This window comes from Rhododendron vialii, chromosome 13a, assembly GCF_030253575.1.
Source record: "Rhododendron vialii isolate Sample 1 chromosome 13a, ASM3025357v1".
In the NCBI taxonomy this organism is placed as follows: domain Eukaryota; kingdom Viridiplantae; phylum Streptophyta; class Magnoliopsida; order Ericales; family Ericaceae; genus Rhododendron; species Rhododendron vialii.
This window is the reverse complement of record NC_080569.1, coordinates 27,174,049-27,185,010: the sequence shown is the minus strand read 5'-3', so window position 1 is coordinate 27,185,010 and position 10,962 is coordinate 27,174,049. Positions and strand designations below refer to the sequence as shown.

Sequence of the window (10,962 nt, the reverse complement as noted above, 5' to 3'; positions counted from 1 at the left end):
TTACCTCTGTTGTAAACATCTTTCTGACACGCACTAGTATCGATCTTTCATATTCATGTAAATAATAAATAATTACGTTTTTAGTAGTTTTTAACCTTTCCTTGGCAAGTCCTTTGTCAATGGAGGGATAGTCGTTATAGGCTCGGCCCTGGGGCGAATACCATCCTATGGCCTAAGTAATTCGATAATTCTTACCATTGAAATCAATTGTATGTGAATGGGGGGTTGAATTTCTCCTTAAATCGATTCGAAATTCAAAAGTGTTAAGCCTTTCCTTATGCGTCGACAGTCAATTCTGGCACGCATAATACTGGGTCGCTGTCCTTTTGAGGATCATTTAAATACTTGCAACCATAATTTTAGTTTAATCTAGAATTCATCAAAACAATCACCAAAAGTCAAGTGTTGGCTACCTACAACTACAAACCACCGCTTAGACCGATTAAGCATTTCACTCCGATAAACCGCTCCATGTGGATCGATCTCGGTCTTACCGAGTTATTCTGCAACAGACTTGAGAGCCCTACGCTTCGGGCTAGACACCCAGGAATACTATCTTTGGTTGCAAGCAATAGCCTTTACGGCTCTCACTCAATCTCTATTTCCCTGGCTCTCTTCTTTTTGTTTCTCTAGAGGTTTTATTTTATTTTATTTTATCCCCTAAACTATATACATTTTGACTATTTTGTTCCTAAACTATAAAAACCACATATTTCTTCAACTTTCTGATTGCAACTCATTTGGTCCGATCGTTAACAACAACCTAATTTGGACAAAAAATTGGGACTTATTTACCTTTTTGGTCTCCAAAGTATTAGCGAATTACCAATTTGTTCTCCAATCTAAACACTTGTCTAATTTAGTCCTTAACATTTAAAATGTGAGTCAAAATGCCCCCCATCCCTAATGCCGTTTATTTGTTTCCATCAAACGGGTAGCATTCTTTGTATTTTACCATCCAGCGCGTGTTTATTTCAAAATTTTAAAGTATTGAACATAATTTTTTGCTTTTTTGATTTTTTAATTTCCTCGAAACGAACCAATAATCCATTAAAAATAACACAAAATGAAGACATTTAGGAAACATCCAACTTTGCTTCAAAATTTAGCCTGAATTCTGAAACAAAGTTGGATGTTTCGTAAACGCTCTAACCGATAATGGATTGAGTTTATATTTTTAAGGAACCTTAAGCAAAGTACTTTCAACAAAATGAACGGTTCCGATCATCTTTGGGAGACTCAAAACAGGTACAAAACTGCGTTGTACACATTGTCCATACCCTTAGCAGCTGTACGCGCGCATAGCAGCTCTCATCACATTAACAGGTGGTATGATATCAAACTTAGGAATTGGGGGATGGTGATGTGCACTGGTGTGTGCTGTACCGTGTTGCGCACCTCCGAGTCATTAGATCATGCATTCGACTGCTCGGATCTCATCTCAACAATGAACGACTCTCGAGCATTAGTTGTCGAGATGAAATCCAAGCCTTCGGATGCACGATCTAACGGTTCAGAGGTACGAGCACGGTGCTGTACAGTAAGCAACCCAAACTTAGACCGTCCATTTCCAACGAGGTGCTTACATCCAAAATTGAACCAAACATGCCGTCCTTTGCTCCTAATTAGAGTAATTGGACAAAAATTTTATCCATGTCTTTTACATTGATCATCTAAACATCCATGTTTACAAAATGACTTTATAAAAGTTTTACTAATCATACAGTAGGTCTCACTTTACGGGATGCTGTCAAGCAGAGGTGGTTGGTGGCGAAGCCGAGCAATCAATCCGTCGTTTATTTTGGCTGTCGAAGGCTCGGATTTTAATTCGAGTAACGGACGGTTCAGATTTTTATGTGCCCGGATTAGATCCGAGCCGTCCATACCGAAATGAACAGTCAAATTGACCGTTCGGCACCACTGCCACATACACCCCGCTTGACAGCGTCTCCCAATCATCCCATAAAAATTGGATAATTGATCAAAACATGAGAGGATACGGATTCTCATTCCCACGTTTTTCGATTATTAACTGCCTTCCACATTGGTATTCAACAAGTATGCTACACACATCACAATTTCGACAAGGTTATAACAATGTATTAATTAAGATACAGCTAATTAACTTGTTAATTGAACTTATAAAACTTTAAAAAAAACAAGAACAAGTTTCTTGAACTTATTTATAACAATTATTAACACATAAAACCTGAAGGCGACTTCTTCTTGGTGTACCTAACCGTCTCCAAGAAGGCTTATTAACACATAAAACAAGTTTCTTCAACTTATTTATAATAATTAGTGCATCTAATTATTTAGGAAATTCAAACCATAATAATGTTTAGAAATCATCGTCGTCTTCCTCGCGATCCTTCAACTCCCAAGACCCATCTGCATCTTGAACCATTCCCTTGTTCTGCACTTGCCACCATGATACGGGTATGCCATATTCGTCTTTCAAACCATCCAACGACTTGTTAACAAGGGCGTAAGAGCGATCAACTTCCAAGTGAAATCCTCCTTCCGAGCCTTGTGTTCCCGCAACTCCATGCAAATACGCCTCCAAATTATGCAGAGTTGGACTCCCTCTAACCCAGTGACTTTTCAAGTACTCGGATTTCGTCGTGTCAATTTTCAATTGTTCGCCTACTTCAGCGTAATCAAACAAAGGAGGTAAAGTAAGAGGTAAATCTGGAACCATATCCCTGTCATTGCGAATGCGTAGGATTCGGAGATGATTGAGTCCAACGAACACCTTTTTGAAGCCAGAATCTCCAACCCTAGGGCTTGCTAACACGAAGGCTGTTACTGGAATGGCCTTGTTTGGTTGACCTTGATATATGTTCAGTCCATTGGCAACTATGTCAACTGCGTTTAGGGTTGCGATCGCTGCTCCCAAGCTGTGGCCAACAACGGTTATGCTGATGACTTCGTCCTTGTATTCTTCCACGAGCCTTTTGATCTCAGCGTTAACCTAGAAGGACAATATTCCCATTTTTAATCATGACGGAACTTTTGTTTCGAAATTTTATTCTTGAAGTGGAAAATGGTATTGAAATATATATATCAATTTCCTTAGGGGAGTGATTTTGGCACTTTCCAAATTGATAAGTACTTTCAAAGGAGAGTGCCAAAATTAATATCCCTTGGGGATGTGGCTATAATCAAAGGTGCCTCAAGTGCGTAGCCACATTGGTACCCAATCTATTTATGCAAATTTCACTTATTCACTAAAGAATTATTTGATAGATCACGCTCCTCCTTCTCTCTACTTTCTCTCTCTAAAAACCAAACCCACAGATTTCAGATCTGGGGAGGGGGGCCGCCGCCCCCTCCACCCTCCTCTCCCTTTCCCCTCCTCCAATCTCTCTCAACCCTCCGGTGTATCTACTCTCTCCGGTCTAGTACGGTGAGTGTTGGTGTGTTTCAGGCAACAAAGCTTCGGATGATTGGACCTCCGGTCGGTGTTTTGTGGGCTTGACTTGACCGAACCCTGCCTTGTCTTCTCAAATCCGACAATAAGTGGCTGGCGGCGAGGTAATAATGGTGTGATGGAGTTAGGATTTTTTTTTCTTCTTGTTTTTTCTGTTTTTACCGGTTTTTCTGGGTTTCCCGCCTGGTCTCCCCAGTTCGGAGTAGGTACCAGTTTGATTTTTTAGATCCGGTGTGGAAGGGATGGTGGGGAAATAATCCGGCGCCTATTGAGCATTGTCCGACGATGGTGGGTTGATTATGGTCTTCTTGCTTTGGTGCCTATTTTCGGGGTTAAGATTGGTTTGATGAAAAAGGGATTCCCTGTTTTCTTGCTTATTCAGTGATTAGGTTCCGTTCCCATAGGTGTTTAATCTCTATTTCGGTGAACAGCTCTATTGGTCGAACTTTGTGTATCGTCTCTGCTTTGCAGTATGTGCTTATTTCTCAGTAGTAGAGTTTAGGTTCCTACCTGATGTTCATATTTAGCTTGTATCTCTGTATTTTTGGTGGATTCCTATATTTGCCCGATGGGCACTTTGTAATGAAATGAAGTTGATTGGCTTATAATAAATAAAAAAAAAAAAAAACTAAAGAATTAAGATAGTACTTCTTAATAGTAAAAAATTATTACTAAATCAATTAATATAACCACTCTCTTATTTGCCTTAAAAGAAGCCTTAATTAACCATCATTGAATGGTGAACTTGGATTATAAGAGTTTAAAAGATGGCACGATTATCGAAAAAGATCAAAAAATTTGGGACAAATGAAATATATTATATTACCTGGTCTCTGGCGCTGGATTTATCATTGAATGGTGAACTTGGATTATCAGTAGTGTAGATGGAGTAAAACCCCGCATGCACCTTTGGATCATGCTTCTGATTTACGATTATGTTCGAAGCCGGAACCAAAGTACATGCTGAGTCATCTAGCCATTCCAAGGCCTCTATTGTCCCTCTCCAAGCAACCAAAATATCTCTCCTCCCCAGAGCCACCTTCCCCTCATCCGTGGCCACCGCTACGTACCCCATCCAATTGGTCTCCTTGAACCATGCAATGGGAACAGGGATTAATGAGGATGTCGCGTAGAGATATTTGGTCACGCGGTACTTGAATGGATTGCCTTGCTCTAAAAACACCTTAGCAAAGAGATCCTTCTTTGCGTACCGGCAACTTCCTGCATTCTTCGACACCTTTTCAGAGTTGAAGGCGTCGCCGGTTGCTTGTGTTGCGGAAACTAAGGACCAAACCAGAACACAAACACACACACAAACACAGAGACAAAGATTTACGTGGTTCCCCAAAATCGGGTACATCCACGGGGGGCAGCCGGATTATATTTAGGAGGAGGAGGATTACAAATCACTCTAACTCACACTCACTCACAGACTGATACAAATGCATACATATGCAGCTCTCAAACTCTCACTGATTTTCCCACACCAAATACAAGTGCAGAAGGCTCAATTTATAGGCAAAGAATAGAGCCCTGTTCAACAGCCATGCTTATGGCATTAATTTCAAACCATGCGTGAGATCTTCTGCAAATGTGCAGATCTTTCCATTGTCAAGAAAGACTGCTAGTCTTTGACAAACAAGAATGGGCAGATCTTTCCATTGTCAAGAAAGACTGCTAGTCTTTGACAAATGAGAATGAAGCCAAATCTCAACAATCTCCACCTTGGCGACAATTCTCCAAAGGTCCGATGCTGCCCCCAATGCGCCCTTAGGCGCTCTGAACCGGAGAGATGTTGATCAAGTCCAAACAATGATTGAACTTGATCCCAGTAACAACCTTCGTCAACATATCAGCTGGGTTGTCTGCAGTGGCAATCTTCTCAAGCAATATGTCCCCTTCTTCTAGAATTTCCCGAACAAAGTGAAAACGGACATCTATATGCTTTGTCCTGGTATGGTGCACCTGATTCTTTGCCAAATGAATGGCACTCTGACTATCGCAATAGACATTGATGTGCTCCTGTTTGGCACCCAAATCACCAATCAAACCCTGCAACCAGATGGCTTCTTTTATGGCCTCAGTCACAGCCATATATTCAGCCTCCGTAGTAGATAGTGCAACCGTGGACTGTAAAGTCGAATGCCAACTAACTGGTCCTCCTGCCATAGTGAAAACATAACCAGTAATTGACCGCCTCTTATCCAGATCACCAGCGTAATCTGAATCTACATAACCAACTGCAAGCTGATCACCAAATTTCTGATCTCTCCCAAATTTTAGGCCAACATTAACTGTGCCCTGAATGTATCTAAGAATCCATTTCACAGCCTGCCAGTGACCCTTTCCTGGATCATGCATATATCTGCTAACCATACTGACAGCGTGTGAAATATCGGGTCTGGTACATACCATTGCATACATCAAGGATCCCACAGCGTTGGCATACAGAACTTGGGCCATCTGTTTTCGTTCCGCATCAGTACGAGGTGACATCGAAGCGCTGAGCTTAAAGTGCGGGGCTAATGGTGTACTCACGGGTTTAGCTTTGCCATCTATGCCAAACCGTTGAAGTACAGTCTTCAGATACTGAGTCTGCGATAAGCAAACTGTGCCCTGCTTCCTGTTGCGCTGAATCTCCATCCCAATGACCTTCTTTGCTTCTCCAAGGTCTTTCATTTCGAATTCTGAACTCAGTTGTGCCTTCAACCGAGAAATCTCCACCTTGCTCTTAGATGCAATTAGCATATCATCAACATATAAGAGCAAATAGATAAAGGAACCATCCCGAAGTTTACGAAAGTAAACACAATGGTCAAAACTGCTGCGAGTATACCTCTGCGTAGCCATAAACTGATCAAATCTCTTGTACCATTGTCGTGGCGACTGCTTTAGGCCATATAGTGACTTGCGAAGACGGCAAGCCCAATTTTCCTTTCCGGAGACCTTGAAACCATCTGGTTGTGACATATAGATCTCTTCGTCCAAGTCGCCGTGCAAAAATGCAGTCTTAACATCGAGTTGCTGTAACTCGAGGTCGTACTGCGCAACCAAAGATAATAGAATGCGGATCGATGCATGCTTCACCACCGGAGAGAAGACCTCATTGTAGTCAATCCCTTCGCGCTGAGCATAACCCTTTGCCACCAATCTGGCCTTATGTCTAACACCACCCTTGACCGAACTGTCCTCTTTGTTGGCGTAGACCCATTTGCATCCTATTGCTTTATTCCCTTTGGGAAGTGGTACCAGCTCCCAAGTCTTATTCTTGTGAAGAGAACTCATCTCCTCATTCATAGCCTGCTTCCATTGAGAACTGTCAGAACCTGAAACGGCCTCCCTATACGTATTCGGAACACCTGTGATAACCGGAAGGGCGTATGCAACCATACCATCATATCGGGCAGGTTTTCGAATCTCCCTCCTCGGACGGCTAGTAGCAATAGACTGTGTTGGCGCTATAGCCTCGGGAACTGAAACATCATCAGACTCAGAACTTGAATTTGAAACATCACTGTGGTGCTCCTGTGGTGGCGAAATGGTAGGAACTTGAACTACAGGAACCTCTAGCTCCACCTGCTCTGACTGCTCCACCTGATCTGAACACCCTGGAATGGTGTTAACCTTTCGAGAGTTGGTTTGAAGCATGGCCGACTCATCGAAAGTAACATCTCGGCTGGTAATAATCTTCTTAGACTCCGGGCACCAGAGTCTATAGGCCTTTACACCTGGAGTAAAGCCAACAAATATAGCCTTCCTAGCTCGAGGATCCAGCTTAGATTCTGTGACATGAAAATAAGCAGGACAACCAAATACATGCAGCCGATCGTAATCAATCGAAGATTGACCAAAATATACCTCCATGGGAGTCCGTCCGCCAAGTGCCTCTGACGGTAGCCTGTTGATCAACTGACAGGCATAGGCGACTGCCTCTCCCCAAAATACTTTGCTCAAACCGGCGTTGGACAACATACACCGCACCTTAGTCACCAAAGTACGGTTCATCCTCTCTGCAACTCCATTTTGCTGTGGAGTCTTCGCTGCGGTGAAATGTCGGACTATCCCCTCCTCCTGACAGATTTTGAGAAAGGGATCTGAAGTATACTCACCACCGTTGTCTGACCGAAGTACCTTGATTTTTCTGCCAGTCTGAGTCTCCACCCTCTGCTTCCAACGGAGGAAAGTGTCAAGGACCTCATCCTTGCGTTGCATGGGATAAACCCATACTCTCCGTGAAAAATCATCAATAAACGTGACAAACCACCGTTTGCCACCAAAAGTTGCTGTCGTTGTGGGCCCCCAAACATCTGAATGAACATAATCCAGAATACCCTTCGTACAATGAACTGCGGTGCCAAATTTGACCCTGGTCTGTTTGCCCAGAACACAGTGCTCACAGAATCCAAACTTCCCTGTCTTGGCCCCCTTAAGGAGACCTTTCTTCATCAATCCTTGTAAAGCTTTCTCTCCGGCATGACCTAGGCGCATGTGCCAGAGTCGGGAAATGTCATCTGTAGCATCATCTGAGCTGCTGCTGGAGATGGCTACTCCTCCTGTAACTGTGCGCCCGTCGAGGAAGTATAAATTTCCTCTCCGAGTGCCTTTCAGGACCACTAATGCACCATGGGTTACTTTCAGAGCTCCACCTTCTAAAGTAATCTTGTAACCTTTTGCATCCAAGGTTCCAAGAGAAATCAAATTTTTCTTCAAATCCGGGACATACCGGACATCTGTCAAAAGCTTGGTTGTACCGTTGCGCAACTTGAGTCGGATTGTACCTATCCCCTGAGTTTTGCAGGCATTGTCGTTGCCCATCAAAACTACGCCACCGTCAATCTCTTGAAAGTTTGAGAACCAGTCCCGATGGGGACACATATGGTAGGTACATCCCGAGTCCAGAATCCATTCATCTGAATTTGTGTCTGATGAAACAATCAAGGCTGATGCCAAGTCGTCAACCTCTCCTCTTGCAACATTTGCTCGTTGTTGTTGTTGTTCCTTGATTTTGGGGCAATCCTTCTTCCAGTGCCCCATTTCATGACAGTAAGCACACTCATCCTTTGCAATCTGCTTCCTATCACCGGATTTCTGATTCCTTTCAGCTGATTTGCCTTTTGACCTGGACCTGGACTGTCTCCTCCCGGACTGTCTATTCCTCGATTCAGTCCTTCCCCTTACTGATAGTGCTGATGAAGAGGGATCCCGATGAACTTGTTGATCCTTCTTCCGTACCTCGTTGTTAATCAAAGTAGAGCAAACGTCATTAAAACGAATTTCATCTTTTCCATACAGTAAGGTAGTAACCAAGTGGTCATATGTATCAGGCAAAGAATTTATCAACAAAAGTGCCTTATCCTCATCGTCAATTTTAACATCAAGGTTTTGCAAATCGGCCAAAATTTTATTGAAACTATTTAGATGTTCGTTCATTGACGCACCTTGTTGATACTGAAAACGATACAGTCTCTTCTTCAGGTAGAGTCTGTTCTCTATGCTCTTCGTCATGTACTTGCTCTCTAATTTCTGCCACAACTCCTTGGCTGAATTGTCCCTCATGACGGAATACTTGATGTCTTTGGACAAACAAAGACGGATCGTGCCACAAGCTTGCCGATTAAGCTTGTCCCAATCGGAGGTGGACATATCCTCAGGACGATCCTCCAAAGTGAATTCCAAATCTTGTTGATTTAGAATATCCAAAACTTCGCATTGCCACATGCCGAAGTTAATTGTGCCATCGAACTTATCCACTTCGAATTTGGCATTCGAAACCGAGCTCCTCCTCATGTAGGAACTGACCGAGGGCTCGTCTGAAGTCTTCTTATCTGATGATTTGTCCATAGGTGTTGAAGAAACAACACTAGGGCTCTCCTCGTCGATGCTGGACATCCAACGAAGTCAAAAGCGAGAGTTTTACCGCTGAAAATACTCCCAACAGATTTTTCGGAACGGAATCTCGAAAAACGGGGCACGGGGTTGGATCTGGAACGTCGAGATAGTCAAAATCGACTACTCACGGGCGAAAAACGGAGTCCGGACGGCTCCGAAAACACAGAAAACAAATTTTAGGAAAATTCTGCTGACTGGATGATTGACTGGACCACTTTTGCTGAGGTGTCGAACACGTGGCACCCACCTGGCGCTGACGTGGAATGACACGCGGACTGCTGACGTGGTTGATGACTCAGCACATATGGGTCCCGTTTGGTGACGTGGCAGATGACGTGTCTGATGACTGGGCAGGTGATGTGGCGGATGACAGCGCCATGTGGTACTGATGGAGCGATGACATGTTGCTGACTGGATGATGACATCTTGCTGATGTCATCGTCTTCAACCTGCAGTTGCGCGTGGAAACGTATCACAAGCGCGTCAGATTCATTTTCTGATTTGACTGCTTAAGCGCAACTTTGACCGGGAAGGTGTGGTTCACCCCGACGTCGGATGAAGGCTTATTATACCTTCCCGAAATCGTCTCGACGAGACGAACAAGATGGACAGATTAGATCGTATTTTCGAGCTGTTTCGAAAAAACGCAGATTCGAACAGAGGCAAAAACAGAATGTTGCTTTGTGTTTTGGCTTCCCAAGCTCTGATACCAATTGTTGCGGAAACTAAGGACCAAACCAGAACACAAACACACACACAAACACAGAGACAAAGATTTACGTGGTTCCCCAAAATCGGGTACATCCACGGGGGGCAGCCGGATTATATTTAGGAGGAGGAGGATTACAAATCACTCTAACTCACACTCACTCACAGACTGATACAAATGCATACATATGCAGCTCTCAAACTCTCACTGATTTTCCCACACCAAATACAAGTGCAGAAGGCTCAATTTATAGGCAAAGAATAGAGCCCTGTTCAACAGCCATGCTTATGGCATTAATTTCAAACCATGCGTGAGATCTTCTGCAAATGTGCAGATCTTTCCATTGTCAAGAAAGACTGCTAGTCTTTGACAAACAAGAATGGGCAGATCTTTCCATTGTCAAGAAAGACTGCTAGTCTTTGACAAATGAGAATGAAGCCAAATCTCAACAGCTTGAACCCTTTCTCCATAATGAATTATGTATCGACGGAGATTGATGTCTAGAGGATCCAGTAAATCTTTCCAGTTTTGATCTCCACTGAGATCCGGCCAATTGTCGGCTATGTTGGTGTCACCCATATTCGTGATCTTTTTTCTATGAGTTCTTTTAACTTGATGGCTTCGTTGGTTACTTGATACACATATTTATACCTGAATATGTTTAGTTCTTTTTTGAGGTAGCTAGCTAGAATTTGAGAGAGCAAGTTATCCATGTTGAATTTCGGGCACATATGGAATTCCTGTTTTGTGGCTGAATGATTGAACCCTACAGTAGTGTTGTTGACTAGGGGATGCAAAAGATTGATCGAGATGTATCTCCAACTCCAACGATTGGCTCCAGTTGGTTCAGGCTGATAAACGTGCCGGCCCTGCGGGGTAATAGTAGCCAAGTTAAGATAAACGTGCATGCAGGCTCCGTTCCAGAACGGAA

General features: G+C 43.3%; 1 protein-coding gene across 1 annotated transcript; it reads right to left on the bottom strand.

The window, feature by feature from the left end:
* Positions 1–2,148: 2,148 nt before the first annotated feature.
* On the bottom strand, positions 2,149–10,723 carry LOC131314467 (phospholipase A1-IIgamma-like). The gene is made up of 3 exons (XM_058343104.1): positions 10,490–10,723; positions 4,260–4,705; positions 2,149–2,974 (listed from the first exon to the last, which is right to left on the bottom strand). The coding sequence occupies exons 1-3, from the start codon at positions 10,608–10,610 to the stop codon at positions 2,342–2,344; spliced, it is 1,200 nt and encodes a 399-aa protein (XP_058199087.1). The 5' UTR covers positions 10,611–10,723; the 3' UTR covers positions 2,149–2,341.
* Positions 10,724–10,962: the final 239 nt, after the last annotated feature.